The 19,981-nt window shown below is 38.2% G+C and overlaps 1 protein-coding gene across 3 annotated transcripts in view; it reads right to left on the bottom strand.

The window, feature by feature from the left end:
• LOC5564557 overlaps positions 1 to 19,981 on the bottom strand; it is a 487,044-nt gene that overhangs the window by 353,779 nt on the left and 113,284 nt on the right. For all 3 annotated transcript variants that reach the window (XM_021846959.1, XM_021846960.1, XM_021846961.1), the window contains exon 2: positions 346 to 710. In XM_021846959.1, coding sequence (XP_021702651.1) covers positions 346 to 673 — 328 coding nt within the window. In that variant the 5' untranslated portion in view covers positions 674 to 710. The remainder of the gene's footprint in view (positions 1 to 345; positions 711 to 19,981) is intronic.

Genomic DNA, 19,981 nt, shown 5'->3' with positions numbered 1-19,981 from the left:
GAGAAATTTTATTTATAAAATTGTTGTTACTAAATAGAGAAAAACGTTTTTGATTTTTTTTTTGTTTTTTGCAGATCTGCCATATAATATATAATTCTAGGTATTTTGCTTGTTATGCAGAGCTCTTAAATACCTCATTTAGATGTGAAGTATTGGAAATAATCTGGTATGGAATACCTTAATTTGGTATTCAACAGCAATTTTCTATCGCTCGGGTCTTCAGATCACTACTATTTTCATTCTATAAAAAAACTAAGAGGATGATTCGATACCATAATTTTGCAGAATTGATGGTAATATTTTTCGTTAATATCGATTTCAGACACACCGTGACACAACCCTTACCTGAAGGTGTATCAACTCGTACAACCGAACCGGTATCCGATCCAGCCGAGCTCCACACCTGATCGAATTGGGACCATCCCTGCTGCTGCTGATCACCATCATTATGTTCCTCTTGCAGGCTTCCCGGTTGGTGATCTTCCAGCGAGTTGAGTCTCGATTCCCCCCGGCCATCGTCATCGTCGGATGAGGTTTCCTCCACGATGGTTTCCAGCATTCGACTCGAACCGGTTGACAGGGGGCTCGTTTCGGGGGCTGCAGTGGCCTCTGCATAGGCCGGCAGCCACGGGAACGAAATGTCATCCGCTACGTCGAAGATGTTTTGCTCCATAGCGCACTTTCTTGACGGGATTAGCTACATCTTACAACTGTGGAAGAAAGGAGAAGCGAGGGGTAAAAACGCTGTTAGATAAAGGTAATGGAGTGAGATCATCTCTTGAGGTGCTCGCGGGTAAGAAAGATCCCCGCGTGGTTGAAATGTCAAGCAGGGAGAGTATAGCACGTAAAAGTACATTTTATTCCGAGAACGAGTCACGGTGCAATGGACGTAGCAAGAAGGGGCAGGGTGTCCACGGAATAAAAATGAATCAAAATCAACTTGTTTGTAACGAAGCTAAGAAAAACCAAAAACATTCAAGAACTTTGTTTTCGAATGACGAAAATAGTTGATTTTCTCAAACTCAAAAGAGTTCAAAACTTTTTTATTTATCAAAACCTGGCTGCAGCACGTGGTGGAGCTCGGCGAATATTCAAATATCAACCCGAGCAAAGTCGGATAACTGGTTGATATCAAAATGATAATAACTTTTATTATCGCTGTTATCATTGTGATATTATGTTATCAATGATAACCTAATGATAACAAAATTTGTTATCATTGTATCCGTGACAGACATTTTTGATAACAGGTTGATAAGAAAATATGTTATCACACAGCTTTCCCATAACAGTTTTATAAAGCATGTGTTATTTAACAAAGTTGACTTTTCGTTATACAAAATTTTGTAAAATTATTGGAAATGCAACTTTAATCCAAAACACTCATCTATCAAAATTTTTCCTTGATTTATGACTTTAAAATTCAAAAATACATGATGATGCAAATTGTGTTATCAACTTGAAGTCAGTGATAACATAATTTACTATTACTTTGTTATTCGACAAACAAATTTGAGTTCTCATTTTTGTTATGTTGGCTGTTAATTCAGCCAAGGTGATAACAAAATCAGTTATCAAACGATGATAACCAAGTAACAAGATTTGTTATCATTTTGCTATTCAACTTTGCTCGGGAATGCTGACAAGAAAATACTGGAAGAAATGCCGGTATTTCAGGATGCTTTTCAATATTGGTTGCACAAGCAAAAAGAATAGAATATAAATATAGTTTGGGAAATATTCTTTACTCCCATACGCTATTTACATTTACAATGCTGTGCACAGCAATTTTAGCTGCTTTAAACTGACTTACGGAAATTTATGCGTAATAAGTCTAATTTATTTTGTCATTGCAGACTGTAATGTCAAACATCGCACGTACAGGTCTTTTTTTTAGAGATTTTGGTATTAAATATCGAAAAAGTAAGCAAGTCCCTTACAATGTATCTTTTTTTTAAATGGAAGTCGTCGGTGAAAAAGTTTTTTTTCAGTTTGTTTCGTTTCGCGTGTTCTGCCGGGCAGTGCTACGGGAAGCCCAAGCAAGCTGGTTCGTGTTGTGTGAGTGCAAAAAGATATTCGTGTTCAGTCGACGATGGATTGCCAACTGGTGAGCTCGTTTCGCACACGTATCTTTCATTTTTCATCATTACCTATGAATAGTTCTGTACTATGAATGTTGAGGTAGTTTTTTTTTATCATCTATCAATATCACATAACACATTTTTATCGTGGCAACGTTAAGTTGTGCAATTTTCTAATAATCTTTGGATGGTTCATCACTACAAGTGCCGACAAAAACCCTTACTCCTGTTTCATATAATATTAATCTACATATACTGTTCTCTTTCGTCATTACTAAAAATTACCTACACATTTTGGTCGATTTTGAATCGATGTTCCGAAAATCGATGTTTGCTTTCCGATTAATCGATATTTTGAATCGATGTTTCAAGCACAAGCCGTTATTGATCAATAATATGAGAGCTTATCAACTGTGCACTTCGAGAGTAAGCGGAAAGTTCCATCCCTTAGTCATTTGGCTCGAAATACAATTCTTACCAGCTCCGATCAATCACGGAGTAGCAATCATTGGCATGAACAGTCAGTGTATGCTATGCTATGCTACAATGTATCTTTTTTTAATGGAAGGTCTATAAAGTTTCCATTTTAATCAAAACGGTGTTTAAATTTTTTTTTGTCATTTTTTTTTCTTGCAGTGAGTCTTGGAGTAAAATTTTGGAGTCTTCAATATACTTTCAGAACCTCTTACCAGACTATTTCACATGTTCTTCAATATTTTCTTCTCACATTTTTCAACGAAAAACTTCATGAATTCTTCTAGTGATTTCCTCTGGAATGCTACTTTAGGGATCTGTTCAGCATTGATTACAAAGGAAGTTATGAAGATTATGAGCGAAGTAATGAAGTTATTTTGATTTGAAAAAAGTATAATTGTGCCTCCGAAGTGAAATTAACATGGCTGAACCATAAGTGATTCTACAGATTTGTCCACAATTCTCCTAAGAAATGTTCAGAAATTTCTTGATTTTTTAAGAGCTATTCAGATGATTTTCCCAGATTTTGCTTCAGAAAATCCTAGGGCGAGCTCTCCAATGCTACTACCTCAAAAAGTTTTAATAAAATTTATTTGATACTACAATCGTTGCACTGTGGTATTTTGTACAAAACTGACTGGTGTACACAAGCTTTTTGTTCACAGCATCAGCGTGCTGGCTCTGATGGTGGAAAACTGCACGGCAATTGGAAAGTTAAAGAACTCCTCTAGGGAATATGCGAAGAAATCTATTACGAATTCTTCTGGAATTTCTTAATACATTCAAGCAGAGACTCGCAAGGGAAATTCTTTTCAAAAATGTAACCTGGAATTTCTTCAGAATTTCTCCCATTTCTGCAGATCTTCCATATTATCAAACTATCAATGAAATATTCCAAGATATCCTCATGTTCACAGTTATTTCAGGATGGATTCAGGATTTCAGATGCTTTCTCCTGAGTTATTTTTTTATAGTTTTTTTTTTAAGTTTTTTTTTTATATTTATTACATTTATTATTTATTATTTATTATTCTGCTGGTTGGATTCCCAAAGATGCTAAACGCAACTCTTGAATAAAATACTGCAAAAACCGATGAAAGAATCACTGGATGAACTCGAGGGGAACTTGGATCTTTTTAACCGAAATTATCGGAAAATTGTTTAAAAGAGATTATTACTAAAATTTTCCTTAGAAAGATAGAGTTCTTGAAATTCTTGCATTCTAGTATATTCTTGGAGGACTTCCTAATGGAGCTCGTAAATGAATCATAACATGAATTCTTGAAAAAATCTTCGGAGTAATATCTCAAGGCAATTTAGGTCATATACGAGCATCTCTGATATAAAGTCAAAGGGAATCACCAAACAAAATATGTCATTGCTCCAGTTTTTTTATTTGTTTTATTGGGTCTTGTTTAATCTCTTCCCGAAAGTTCTTATTTTCCTCCCTCTTCCCTAATGTTCCTACTTCTACCGGTCCCACGGTTGTAACAAAATTTAAGTTTATAAAAGTACATGGCTCACAAAACTATAACCTCGATAATCAGATATTGATGAATGTAGTGATCAATTGCTTCCCTTGAAATTAAAAAAGGCGTTCCGCTAGAAGAGGCACTTTTAAAAGTGCTCCGCAAGAAGAGAAGTCATATAAGCCCACCACTAGATGTTTTTCTTGCGATTCTTCAAGAAATTTCTCCAATAATCACTCCAGGGTTTATTTCTACCCGAGCAGAAGTAAATAACTACTGAATACCAAATTGAGGTATTCCATACCAGATAATTTTCAATACTTACAACCTGAATGAGGTATGAATGAGCCCTGCATAAGAGGTAAAATACCTCAAATAATACCTTCTGCATATTCTACAAATACCAAGCTGATACTTAGATCAGGTATTGTAATTCCTAAATAATACTTGATGGATTTTCACATAATAGTGAAATTTTTCAATACTAGTTCAATACCTCCAGCAGTCCTCAATAGCTGTCGAATACCAAAATGAAGTATTTTTAATTGTTTTAAACATTTTTTTCAAATACCATTATAATACCGAAATGAGGTATTGATAACTGAACAATACCTAATTCTGGTATGATACCAAAATATGGTATGCATAAGTTATTGGCGAGTTATTCTTTCCTCCTCGGGTAGAACACGCCCCTCGAAGTAGGTACCTCGAATTCGACCAACGAGTCATCATCAACACCTCAAGGTGTTTATTGGAACGCATTTTTGAAATCCTGTCAGAAATTCCACAAATATTCGAGCAACTTTTCATGATTTTTTTATGAGTTCTAGCAAAAAAATACTGGGAAGATTATAAGGATCCTTCCAAGTATTCATCCTAGATGTCCCCAAGCGTTTGAAATGTCGAAATATTGGCATTATTTTCTGTAAAAATGGATCACATCTTTTTGATAATCCATTTGAAGCAAATTAGTATCGGGAAAATTAGAGTGAATGGAGTCTTTAACGAACCTTTAGAACGCCAAAATATCATCTAGTCCGGTCTGTCTGACCGACTAATTTTTCTGTAAAATACTACAAGTATTAAAAGAGGAATGCATCTTTGAAATTTTGCCAGAAATGTCTACGAAACATAAGGTTCTTCATGATTTGTTTCAAGAATTCTAGCAAAAGACTTACTGGGAAGATTATAAGGATCCTTCCGAGTATTCGTCTTAAATGGCACCTTCGGGAACACTTTAGCACATATTTAAAGAGTTTTTATGCATTCGTTTTTGAACTTGGTAAGGAGCTTCATCTGGAATTCTGATTCCGAAATTGTATGTTTTTAAGAATCTCTATATATTCTTTTTAATTCCTTGGCTATCTCGTTCAGTTTATTTTTCTTAAGACATCTATAAATGTTCCTTAAGATCCTATGAATTTTCCCAGAAATGCCTTTCGAATTTCTTCAAAGAAGTTTTTAGAATACCTCCGATAATTTGTATTTGCTAAGGTATCATATATTTTTAGACCAATCATTCTAGAAATATTCTATGAAATACTTGAGCATTCAGAAAAATCATCGATAATACTTACGGAAAATTCGAAAGCTTCAGAGAGTTCAGTCGAAAAAAATAAATCCAGAATCCAGAAATTTAATCAGAAGTAAATCAAGTGAAACAATTAGGTATCACACAGGAAGTACATCCAAAAAGTATCGCATTGATTTGCCCAGGAATAAATTTATCCATGTCCCTAGGAAAAATTTTAATGATTTTCTCAGAATTCCTCCAAAAATTCAAACAGGAATTCTGCCCAAGATGCGTGAGGAATAAATTCGGAGAATTTTTCAGGATTTCATCTATTGTATATTTCAGGTCTTACTATCTACAAAACCACCCAAAAATAATCTGCTCAACTCAAGGGAAATGTCTCGACATACTGCTTCTTGGATTCTACAAATTTTTGCAATGTATATCAGAAAAAAATTGCTCACGAAATCTCTGGAGCTTATCCTGAAAAGATTTCTGAAGTATTTCCAAAGGCAATTTCTAAAGGCAATCAGTACTAAAACAATTTTTAAAGTCATTCTCATAGATTACTCTAGAAGAACTGTTGATCAAATCCTTTTAATTTTTACAGCTGAATTAACAGCTATATATTTTACATGCAAATTGATTGAGAATTTTTCACCTAATATATTTATGGTGTGCTCAGATAGCCTTAGTTGTCTTCAAGCTCTGAATTCCATTAATTTAAATTTCAAAACCCATCATATTGTTCTATTAATTAAAGGGCTATTAAATTATTTATATTCTAATGGATTTATAATTAAATTTGTTTGGGTTCCAGCTCATCGCAATATTTATGGTAATGAACAAGCTGATTTATTGGCAAAATTGGGGGTTTTTCGTGGAATAATTTATAATTGTGATATTTATTATTCGGAATATTTTACTAATTTGAAAAAATATTCTAAGAATGATTGGCAAATTTCTTGGAATACAAGTGACAAAGGTCGATATTGATATTCCATATGTCCGAAGGTAAAAATATTTCCTTGGTTCCGCAGTCTTCCTGTTGGACGTAATTTTATTTGCTCCTATTCTAGATTAATGTCAAATCATTACATTTGTAGTAATCATTTATATCGCATGAATATCACAGATTCAAATATTTGTGAATGTAATAAATCATATGAAGACATAGACCATATCGTTTTTGAATGTTCTCGTTTTAAAGCACCTAGAGAAAAATTCCTTGATAATTCTGATATTCTGGGAAATCATTCACTTCCTGTCATGAGAATTTTATACAAATATTTGAATGAAATTTCTTATCGTGTATGATACTGCTCTTTTTTTTTCTTTGATTTTATTTTCAGAGACATCAAGTTTGGTACTCATCCATCTAATCGATTGGCTTCTGAATGCGTTCTGGTGAATATTCATGATGACTGAACTTGGAAAACTTTGGCTCCACTATGGATCGATTCCGGGAGAGCCATTATTAAATAAATATTATTTTATAACGTTATTCGAAAAGATAAAGAGGTTTTGTGCCTTTTTGAGAAAGATTTCATTAGAATATCACTCAAAGGGGGTTTTCCTTCTTACAAAATTCATAAGTTAAAAATAAATAAATAAATAAATAAATAAATAAATAAATACTGAATAATTTATGGCAGAGTCCCAGAAAAATTACCAGGAGTTATCTCTGAAGAAATAACTAGGACTTATCTCAAGAAAAAAATAGGAGAATATTGAAAAGTATTCCTAGAAAAAAGTATTGATTCCTCAAAATATATTGACACCATTCTGGAACCAATCCTAGAGGAATTCCTTAGTAGTTCCTGAAGAAATTCAAGTGGAAATATTTGAGTGCATCTGTTGATGTTGATTTATTACACAGCGTAACAAAAATGACATTTTTGCGTGTCTCAAGGATCGAATTATGTGTCTCTAGTAAATTTGGGGTTGCTGAATCTGTTGCCGTTCTCAGAAAAGTTCCAGCACGTCACAATTTTCAGCTACAGGTCGCCAAAGTTGTATAAAACACTGATTTCATTGATGTTTACATAACATTTTAAGTACAATTTATCAAGTTTTTTGTGATCTAATCCACCAAGTATGTAAAATACGACTGAAAATTTTGTTTCAGATATAACTTGGGTGAAATTTTAGGATTGACTTTGAATTAAATCGATTTTTTCAACATTCTTTCAGTCTCCATAGAAGATTCTTCATTTTTCTTACATGGCAAAATACAATACTTTTCAAAAATATCAAAAAATAGCTTTTGAGCATCGAAATTATTATAAACTTTGTTGATATGTATTGTTTTACACATGTAGTATGAATTCTGTGTCAAATTAAGCAAATAAATTACCATACAAGATGGCAAACTTGCATGCAAGTTGCCTGAAATAGTTAAATTTTGCATTTTCAACAGCCAATATCTCCAAAACTAGACGTGCTATGATGTTTCTGAAAACGGCAATGGATTCAGCAACCCTTAATTAAGTTAATAGTGGCATTTTGATGCTTGAGACAAAATTGTGTTCCGCAGTGTTATTAGATGAACTCTTAGGCAAATATCCAGTAAATCCAGAAAAATAGAAATCCTTTCATCCCGCTTATGAAAATCCTGGCTACGCCCCATGTGCAAAACAGTTACACAAAACGAAAGTTTTACACCAACAGCATCTGAGAGGCGAGCTGTTGCTGTTCGTGATCAAGATGATCTCGATTGGGACCATTTAGACATATTTGTCGCGTAAGAGAGCGGAGCTGAAGCGGTGCAGTGCATTCATTTGCGCGCAAATTCATTCAGTGAAAACCGACAAACGAGACGCGATGACGTGATGACACAGTTTCACGCTTTGATTCTCGTGCCATAAACGACAAAACGGAACGATTTGGCCCAGGTACACCAAAGAAAGACAGTTAAGTATGGTCTGTTAGAAAGACAATTTCTTTAATGGATTGACAATGTGTTTGGGTTGTGTTTTTTTATGATTCAACAACAAATATTTTTGGAATAGTAAAAAGATTCATGATGCATCCACTTTAGTCATCATAACATATCCAGTAACATAAGTGTGGGAAAATTTACTCCAATAACGTTCAATTATCACTTTGTTTAGCTAGTTTGTGGAAATAGTATATTATCGCTAGAAGCTTGTGTATTATATTATGTATAAGGAACATTTATATTATGTTTTAAGAGCATTTTAATAATATTTTGACCAGTGCAACAAGACGTTTTTAGAGTAGCACATTCTTCCGACGCTTTTCTTTGCAGCATTCATGAGTGTCCATATAAAAAATCCTTCAACAATCATCCAACCAACACCACCTACGCAGAAGTCAACGCTTTACCTTCTCGCAGAATGGTCATTCATCCGTAATGTACCGCAAGGTGAAAGAAGCACCGAAATGTGAGCATGCTGCAAGTAGGATACCCTCGCAATGGCCATCTACATCGACCCCAAAAATTAACGCGCGAACCACTCCAAAGTGAACGGTACCTCTTTGACAGAAGGATTACTTACGACGACCACAGCCACTACTCTTACCGATCGCCAAACGCCTTTTCGATGATGATGATGGCATTGCAATTCGCAAATCGCAAATGCCACTTTGGTATCCAACCGGCTGGCTGATGGAAAGAGCATCAGCGTTTTTCGAAATTGCATCCACATCGTTGCACGGGGAGAGAGGTGAGGTCATCCGCGGGATTAGGCAATTCAAAAATTTTTGGTTTGTTATATCAAGAAGGTGATAGAAATTGATGTACTTATAGAACTATTTTACTATACTCTTTTTCGATTATATTTTGAAAGACGTTTAGTTATCTAGAATAACACGATAAGAAAGTTCTGACGAAATCTTCAAGCTTTCGGTGCTTTCTATGAAATTTATGACACACTGTCACGAAATGTTACTTAATCATTCTATCAATCATAATAAACGTAGACCACGTTGCCACATTCAATGTAGACGATCGAAATAAAACGGCTCTAGCTCTACCTATCACAAATGTGTAAATGTTTGCATTATGCCATATATAGTACCACTTGGCGTTGAATGCTTGAACCGTACTACAATAATGTTGCTACCAGTCTTAACAAGAGCACGCGGTACTTAACCCCGTCGAGTGACATAGAGTCGACATACCCTCCGAGCAAAGCAGAACGATCCAGTACCTAAAGTAAGTCCAATACAATCTTCGTCGAGCTTCATTTTACATTCACTACGGTCACGTGCCTTTCATTTTCGATGACCCACCACACTTTGCGTGAGTATATACTTAGTGAGCATGAGTAAACCTATCCAGATTCATTTCAAAGTCTATTTTGGATTCACGTGTATAACCTATAATTCTGGGACCATCAAACGAACAGAAGCAGTATCGATCTTGACGATCATTGTTCACAAATTATAGACTCGAAAACTTAAAACCAGTTGTCACAAGTTGTCGGTTTTGTCTATGAGCTTCTGTTGTTATTTCATAGCTCAATGGGGTGGTCTCAAATACCCCATATCGGCAAATGAGCTTGTAGATGATTAGCACGTTGCTTGCTTGGTTCATGATCGTGACATTTATTGTGAATACAAGTGGAATTTCGCACCGTCTCATGAGGCATGGTAGCAAGCAGGTGACATCGTGTGAATGAAGGAGACTGGGCGGCACGATAAAGATTGTTTCGGTTTGTGGGCATTATGTATTTATTATGATAATTTTGTAGGAAACCTCGTCAAAATTGTGCAACTTTGAGAGAAAATGATGGCATCTTCTGACGAAAAATATTGAAGGATTTTGTGTATTTGTCAAAAAAAATCTTGTCAATTCATTTGTGTTGGAGTTTGCTATTTTCTTCTTCGGCTTTGCGTCTCTAATCTCGACTGTTCTAGAGATACAAGACTTCATATAGAATCTTTAATCATGCACATGATTCATCTTTAGCTATCAATCACAGAGTGCGCATCCTGTGCATACACAAGTTCTTTATGCTTACCTTTGTTTTAATATTTGTGATGCTTTAAATTGCTGTTTTTTGCTATTGGTCTCTTTTGTAAGACCATTTTTCGGAAACGAAACGCTCTATGATTCAAGTGAGAAAGCAAAGTGTTCCGCCAATCGTGATTTATCGCAATATGATAAAAGAATGTGAAAACCGTCATTAAAATGGAAATGTACGATCACATTTTTTACAGTACACATTAGGTCATATCAAAAATTTCCACAATATAGTACTATTTATCCGAAAAAAAAAACACTGAGAGGTCAGCAGGATTCCCAAGATATTTTGATATTATTCTCAAGGTATTTCCTTATTATTCCCACAGAGGTTTATAAGGAATCCAATAGGATCCCCACTAGACTGATGCGATTTTTTGAGTTTTTGCTCCCCTATGCTCAAACGGTGTCAATTATGATGAAAATCATTCTCTCAAAACTTTAAGTGATTTGGAAGAAATTTGACTGTACAATCCCAGGATCCAAACTGAAATACTAGGATTCACACTAGAATCTCAATATGCACACCGGAATTTAATTAAACTCATATCTAACACACTACATTTATTAGAACTAACACCCCCACACAGACACAGACACCCCATATTCACACTGAAATTCCAGAATCCATATTAGATTCCCAGGATCCATACTAAAATGCCAGGATCTCCTATGGAATCCAAAGATCAACACTGGAACCAAGAATCTACATTGGAATCCACACTGAAATACCAGAATTCTGAGTGGAAACCCAGGATTCACACTGGCATCCAAGAACTTACGTTGCAATCCCTGGATTCACGCTGAAATATCAATATCTACGATTGGAAAATCAGGATCCACACTAAAATACTAAAATCCACTCTTTTATCCTAATATTGACACTGAAATCCAAGAATCAGTATTGGAATCCTAGCATCCACACTAGAATCCCATGATCCATACAACTAGAGTCCCAGGATCCACAATGGAGTCCCAGAATCTACAATAGAGTCTCAGGATCCACAATAGATTTCCTCCACTGGAATCCCACTATCAACACTACAATAACAGGATCCACACTAAGAACCCAAGGTTTCATACTGGAAGGAATCACAATAAAAACTCAAAATCCCCATTGCTATCCCAATATTCACACTGAAATCCTAGGATCCATAAAGGAAATCCTAGGATCCACATTGGAATCCCAGGATTTACCTTGGAAAACATGGACCTAAGTGCCGATCCAAGGATTCACACCAAAATCGCAAGATTCAGCCTGGAATTCCAAGTTCCATTTTAGAATCCTAAGGTCCTCACTGGAGTCCCAGCATCCACGCTGCAGCTCCAAGATATACACCGGAGTCCCAGGATCCACTCTGGAGTCCTAGGATACACATTGAATTTCCAGGATCCAGGATTGAAATCTGCAATCCCAAGACCCACACTGGGATATGAGAATCCACACTAGATTCCCAGAATCCACACTGGAATACCATGATCCATACTGACAGGGTGTCCATTCAAAAAAAGTTTTCAAATGAATATTTCCCAGACATTTTTATAGAAAGTTTTGGTATTTATTGGAATTTTCAAAATAGCCGTTTTCAAACTTCGGATTCAAAGTAGTATCTTCAAATGGATAAACAAAAGTCACTTAAAAAAAAAATTCATGCAGTTCAATAACATCAGACACCATTGCATATGTAGATTGTCCAGTATATAGATTTTCCAATAATGAAAAATATCAACAACTACCTGCAATAATGACTATTAGAAAACGTTAGCTGCAATTCATAAATATTAAAACAAATAGAATAGATGATTATTCATACCTCTACCTCTTATAAAGATTTTGCAAATTCTACTGCTGCTGGCTACTGGATGTTAAATATTGAATAAGAAGAATCACTTCTTCTTCTTGGCATTAACGTCCCCACTGAGACAGAGCCGGCTACTCAGTGTAGTGTTCTAAGAGCACTTCCACAGTTATTAACTGAGAGCTTTCTTTGCCTAAGTGGTCATTTTTGCATTCATATATCGTGTGGCAGGTATGACGATACTCTATGCCCAGGGAAGTCAAGGAAATTTCCATTACGAAAAAATGCTGGACCGACCGGGATTCGAACCCAGACACCTTCAGCATAGCTTTGCTTTGTAGCCATGGACTCTAATGACTCTCCAGTTTTTCCACACAAACAGGTGAAATTTGAAAAACCAAAAATTATTAAGTAGTTTTTTCTCAATTCTCAAAATGCTGTAGTTTTAAAACAGCTTCAATTTTGAAACACTTTGCACAAAAGATATGAACGGTTTATTGAAAAATCTTAAAGACCAAGTAAATTTTTTTAACAAGTTTCAAAGAACTGAAAGTTTGCTAAAGTTACCCTTGGACCAGGTCTTTGATTAAAAAAAAACATTATCTTTTCTTACCAAAAAAGTACTTATATATTAAGAAACCTTTGAAGAAATTGTTTGGCATAGTAAAAATAACCTTTCAATACTTACAATACTTTCATTCGAAAGAGGATGCCTTGCATAAAATAGAAATCATGGGAAATCCGATGACATTTTGAAAATATATGATTTTTTTCTACAAAACGGCAATGTTAGACCATGTACTGGTTTATGAGTCCTAAAACGATAATGCCAAAAAACAAACATCTTAGCAGGAATCCATCAAAGATTTTTCAAAGAATGTCGCCAGAAATAAACAAAAATCTACCCAATAATACCAAAGAAACTTTGCCATTAATTCATAATATAACTCCCAAGCAATTCGTTATCTAGAACAGTAAGAATTTGGAAACTCTACAGAAAACCATGAGAAATCTATCCAGGGACCTCATACGGACTGTGAACTAATTAAGCTAGTAATCCAAACAAGGCTTCACCGAAAATCAGTAATAGCGTCTCTAGGAATCTACCTATCAGGAATCCTTGATAAATTTGTCCAAGATTTCAGTAAGAAACTACTCAGATCTCCTTAAAAAATTTACGAAAAAAAAAAATTCCAACTGCCAAGAACTTTTAAGAATTTCAGGAGCGTTTACTAAAAATATGTTATGGAAATTAGTTTTTCAGTCATTTTCCCAAGAACTTCCAAGTATCTGGCCAATTATCGCCTCGATTTCCGCAAAAATATTATCAAGAATTTGCCATGAACCTCAATGGAAATTTAGTAGGTATCTAATCAACTGTCAAAATGGGGAACGAACCTGGTGTAGTGGTTAAATTACACGCTTCTCACCCCGAGGACCTGGGATCAAATCCCATCCCCGAGATAGTCACTAATAACGTAAATGTTATAGTGACGACTTCTTTCGGGGAAGTAAAGCCGTTGGTCCTGAGATTATGTAGCCCAGGGCTAAAAATCTCGGTAATAAAGATAAGATAGCCGTAGCGGTAAACGCGCAGCTATTCAGCATGACCATGCTGAGGGTCGTGGGTTCGAATCTCGCTGGTCGAGGATCTTTTCGTAAGGGAAATTTTCTCGATTCCCAGGACATAGAGTATCTTCGTACCTGCCACACGATATACGCATGCAAAAATGGTCATTGGCACAGCAAGCTCTCAGTTAATAACTGTGGAAGTGTTCATAAGAACACTAAGCTGAGAAGCAGGCTCTGTCCCAGTTGGGACGTAATGCCAGAAAGAAGAAGAAGAAAGATAAAAAAACTCTCAAAAAATCATGATGTCAGTCAGAATATAAAGAGTAAATTGTAAAGCACTATTTTCAAGTTTCGTCCATAGTGCTTTGCCCGGTGTCTTCTACAATTTCCTGTGTATTTCTCGTATTTTGAGAAATTCCGGGGTTTTCCCGAATTTCCCGGATGGATGGACACCCTGATACTGAAATCCTAGAACTCACGCTGACATTAGAATTCCATGATCAACGCTACAATCTTAAGATCCATACTGGAATACCAGGGTTTATACTGTAACACCTGAATCCACACTGCAACTCCAGGGTCCTCACTGGAATCACAGCATCCATACTGGAATTTAAAGAGCCATACTCAAATTCTAGGATCCGCACTTGAATATTAGTATCCATATTGAAATTCCAGGGTCCATTTTGAAGTCCCATGAGGCACATTGGAATACCAGATATTTCACTGCAACACTAGGCTATATGCTATAGGCTAAATAAATATGTTTTGAAGATCCACATCGGAATCCTACGATCTACGCTACAATCCTTGGATCTGCTCTGGATCTCTGGATCCACACTGAAATCCCAAAATCCATACTGTAATCTCAAGATTTTCATTGTTATCAAAGGATTATCAATGATATAACAGAATCCAAACTGGTATCTCACAGGATCCACACTGTAAATACCAGGACTCAGTGGAATTTCAAAATTCGTATTGGAATCCAAGGATCCACTCTGAAATCCTACGATCTACACATCTCTTGATTCATACTGGAACAAAGGGATCCACACTGAAACACCAGAATCGACAATTAAGTTCTGGTATCCACACTGGTATCCCAAGATTCACACTGAAATGCTACAATCCACATTACAATCCCAGGAGCTTCCCTGAAATTCTAGGATTCCAATTCCAGGATCTACACTAGAGTCCTAGGATCCACATTGGAATTCCAAGTTCCAGACTAAAATTCTGCGTTCTTTACTATAATCCCAGGATCCACACTGAAATCTTACGATATACACTATAATTCTAGCTCACAGTAATCAAAATATCCACACTGAAATGCCAGGCTCCACACTAAAATGCTACAATTTACACTAGCCGAAATCTATCCAGAATAAGTCAAAAAAAAAAAATGAGAATCGTGCTTGACCTTCTTCGATTTAGATTAAATTTTGCACACTCAAGAATAATATTTGAAAATGGACTATTAGTTTTTGGGTGTTACTTATTTCAAAACTTCCAATTCCTTAACTGTTAAATTGGAAATAAATGTTCTCAGAAGAAGTTGTAGTGAACCGTTTGGGTTGGACTGTAGGAAAAAAATATACACCGGAAAAATATTTTAATTTTTATCAAGATAAATTCAAAAATTGGTTGGTAAATGGCTGGGCATGGCGTACCATTGGTACCTCGCGTACCTGAAGGAATAAAATAGACCCCTTTGTGCGGTCCTTAGTCTCTTGCCCAGCAACTCATATCCCTACCTCCTCGCGGTACTGGCCGGGGTACGAGTAACCTTAGGGAAGATCGTGTAACCAACCCCCGGTGGGAACTTTGGTCGTATGCTGACAGGGAAGGGGGGGTTTGCTTTTGCTTTTGCTTCTGCAAACCTTGAGCGTCTGTACTCCATGTTAGGAGCGGCTCACAACAGCGTCTGTTCCCCATGTCAGGGGCGGCTGATCATCGTCCGAGTGCCAGAGAAGGACTCTAAGCTAAACTGCGCACTATGGTCCTCCGAACATTTAGGGGGAATGGTCCTCCGGAAATCTAGGGGGTTGGTGTCAGGCCCTGCAAGCCAGCCGTAAAAAAATCAAGCAACGAATAATCAACGAGAGAATACGAACCGGGACAATCGGCGAAGACCACAGCGACGTAAAGGGACTAGCGATTGGAAGCTCGGTACGTGGAACTGTAAATCTCTCAACTTCATCGGGAGCACACGCATACTTGCCGACGTGCTGAAGGACCGTGGATTCGGCATCGTAGCGTTGCAGGAAGTGTGTTGGAAGGGATCAATGGTGCGAACGTTTAGAGGTAACCATACCATCTACCAGAGCTGCGGCAATACACATGAGCTGGGAACAGCTTTTATAGTGATGGGTGATATGCAGAGGCGCGTGATCGGGTGGTGGCCGATCAATGAGAGAATGTGCAAGTTGAGGATCAAAGGCCGGTTCTTCAACTTCAGCATAATAAACGTGCACAGCCCTCACTCCGGAAGCACTGATGATGATAAAGACGCTTTTTACGCGCAGCTTGAACGCGAGTACGACAGTTGCCCAAGCCACGACGTCAAAGTCATCATAGGAGATCTAAACGCTCAGGTTGGCCAGGAGGAGGAATTCAGACCCACGATTGGAAAGTTCAGCGCCCACCGGCTGACGAACGAAAACGGCCTACGACTAATTGATTTTGCCGCCTCCATGAATATGGCCATTCGTAGCACCTACTTCCAGCACAGCCTTCCGTACCGATACACCTGGAGATCACCACAGCAGACAGAATCGCAAATCGACCACGTTCTGATTGATGGTCGGCACTTCTCCGACATTATCGACGTCAGGACCTATCGTGGCGCTAACATCGACTCTGACCACTATGGTGGTGATGGTCAAACTGCGCCCAAAACTCTCCGTCGTTAACAACGTACGGTACCGACGGCCGCCCCGGTATGACCTAGAGCGGCTCAAGCAACCGGATGTCGCAGCGGCATACGCGCAGCAACTCGAGGCTGCATTACCGGAAGAGGGTGAGCTGGACGAAGCCCCTCTTGAGGACTGCTGGAGAACAGTAAAAGCAGCCATCAACGATGCAGCTGAGAGCAATGTCGGGTACGTGGGACGGAGTCGACGGAACGATTGGTTCGACGAGGAGTGCCAGGAGGTTTTGAAGGAGAAGAATGCAGCGCGGGCGGTCATGCTGCAGCAAGGGACCCGGCAGAACGTGGAACGCTATAAACGGAAACGGCTACAGCAGACCCGCCTCTTTCGGGAGAAAAAACGCCGCCTGGAGGAGACGGAGTGCGAGGAGATGGAACAGCTGTGCCGGTCTCAGGAAACGCGTAGGTTCTATCAGAAGCTCAACGCATCCCGCAACGGCTTCGTGCCGCGAGCCGAGATGTGCAGGGATAAGGATGGGAGCATTCTGACCGACGAGCGTGAGGTGATCGAAAGGTGGAAGCAGCACTTCGACGAGCACCTGAATGGTGCTGAGATCACAGGCAATGAAGGACGGGACAACGGAGGAAATGCCTTCGTCAGTACTGCGGAAGATGGAAACCAACCAGCCCCCACTTTGAGGGAGGTTAAGGGTGCCATTCACCAGCTCAAGAACAATAAAGCTGCTGGTAGGGATGGTATCGGAGCTGAACTCATAAAGATGGGTCCGGAGAGGCTGGCCATATGTCTGCACCAGCTGATAGGCACAATCTGGGAAACAGAACAGCTACCGGAGGAGTGGAAGGAAGGGGTAATATGCCCCATCTACAAGAAAGGCGACAAGTTAGATTGTGAGAACTTCCGAGCGATCACCATTCTAAATGCGGCCTACAAAGTATTATCCCAGATCATCTTCCGTCGTCTGTCACCCGTAGTAAACGAGTTCGTGGGAAGTTATCAAGCCGGCTTCGTTGACGGCCGATCGACAACGGACCAGATCTTTACTGTACGGCAAATCCTCCAAAATGTCGTGAATACCAGGTCCCAACGCATCACCTTTTCATCGATTTCAAGGCGGCATACGACAGTATCGACCGCGTAGAGCTATGGAAAATCATGGACGAGAACAGCTTTCCCGGGAAGCTCACGAGACTGATAAGAGCGACGATGGAAGGTGTGCAAAATTGTGTGAAGGTTTCAGGCGAACACTCCAGTTCGTTTGGATCCCACCGGGGACTACGACAAGGTGATGGACTTTCGTGCCTGTTGTTCAATATTGCGCTAGAAGGTGTTATGCGGAGAGCCGGGCTTAACAGCCGGGGTACGATTTTTACGAGATCCAGTCAATTTGTTTGCTTCGCGGATGATATGGACATCGTCGGCCGAACATTTGAAAAGGTGGCAGACCTGTACACCCGCCTGAAACGCGAGGCAGCAAAAGTTGGACTGGTGGTGAATGCGGCCAAGACAAAGTACATGCTAGCTGGTGGGGCCGAGCGCGACAGGGCTCGCCTAGGTAGCAGTGTTACGATAGACGGGGATACGTTCGAGGTGGTCGACGAGTTCGTCTACCTTGGATCCTTGATGACGGCTGACAATAACGTTAGCCGTGAAATACGGAGGCGCATCATCAGTGGAAGTCGGGCCTACTATGGCCTCCAGAAGAAGCTGCGGTCAAAAAAGATTCACGCCCGCACCAAATGTACCATGTACAAAACGCTCATAAGGCCGGTAGTCCTCTACGGGCATGAAACGTGGACGATGCTCGAGGAGGACCTGCAAGCACTTGGAGTCTTCGAACGTCGGGTGCTTAGGACGATCTTCGGCGGTGTGCAGGAGAACGGTGTGTGGCGGCGAAGGATGAACCACGAGCTCGCCCAACTCTACGGCGAACCCAGTATCCAGAAGGTGGCCAAAGCTGGAAGGATACGATGGGCAGGGCATGTTGCAAGAATGCCGGACAGCAACCCTGCAAAGATGGTGTTCGCTTCGGATCCGGTTGGTACAAGAAGGCGTGGAGCGCAGCGAGCTAGGTGGGCGGATCAAGTGCGTATCGATTTGGCGAGCGTGGGGCAGAACCGAGGATGGAGAGATGCGGCCACGAACCGAGTATTGTGGCGTGAAATTGTTGATTCAGTGTTATCTGTGTAGATGTTAACTAAATAAATGATAAAAATGAAATTCAAAAATAAATCTTCAATTTTAAATTACACAAAATCCCTATTTTAATAATTTTAAATTTTCACCGTAGAACGGTTATAGGAAATTGATACTTTTCAAGATCAACTTTTAGATTTTCATTTTTTTTTTTGTGAGAACAATACGTTTTGATTGCAATAAGATCCTTTAAATTTTGCTTTATTATTATTTCAAGCTTAATGCAAAGGTTTATCATTTCAATAACAAAAGAGGCCATTTCCATTGGATAATCGCCATTCTTAATTAAAAAAAATCAATAATAGAGATATGTGCCATATACGCTAGAAAACATATTATTTCTGATGGAGAATCATGAATATCAAATGAAAATGGCCTTTTTTATTATATTAATAAATACATTTTTGCATTAAACTTGACAACTCGAAAATGGCTACTTCCAGAGTTGAGTTGATCATGATAATTATAATGGTTTAAAATTATTTGAAAAATTTTGAAAGACGATCGAAAGTTGTTCTAAGGAAAAGTTATATCTATTAAAAATTTCTCCATTATAAAACATCTATCTATCTATCAAAATTATATGATAAAAATTAAAGAAAAAAAATTTAAAATGGGATTTTTGGGTTATTTGAAATTTAAGTTTTCTTATTGAATTTTTCATGACAATATTTTTTCAGTGTATGTAACAACAAGAAAAAATTGTTGTTCAAACGGTTTACTACAACTTTTCCATAGAACATTTTTATCTAAAATCAACAGTTTCGGAACTACAATTTTTCAAATGAATTGCATGCAAAAAGTCATAGGCCATTTTCAAAAGTTATTCTTGAGTCAAAATGATCGATTTATCTATGGACCGATGCACGAGTTCACTATCTGACGTTTTAGCGGTGCCGTGTTATTTACGTGACCATGGCAACGAGTGAATTCGGCACCGCTCAAACGTCAAATTAGTGAACTCGTGCATTGGTCCATAGAAAATATTCATTCCAC

The sequence above is a fragment of the Aedes aegypti genome, chromosome 2 (genome assembly GCF_002204515.2).
Source record: "Aedes aegypti strain LVP_AGWG chromosome 2, AaegL5.0 Primary Assembly, whole genome shotgun sequence".
Taxonomy (NCBI): Eukaryota; Metazoa; Arthropoda; class Insecta; order Diptera; family Culicidae; genus Aedes; species Aedes aegypti.
This window is presented reverse-complemented; position numbering and strand designations above follow the sequence as displayed.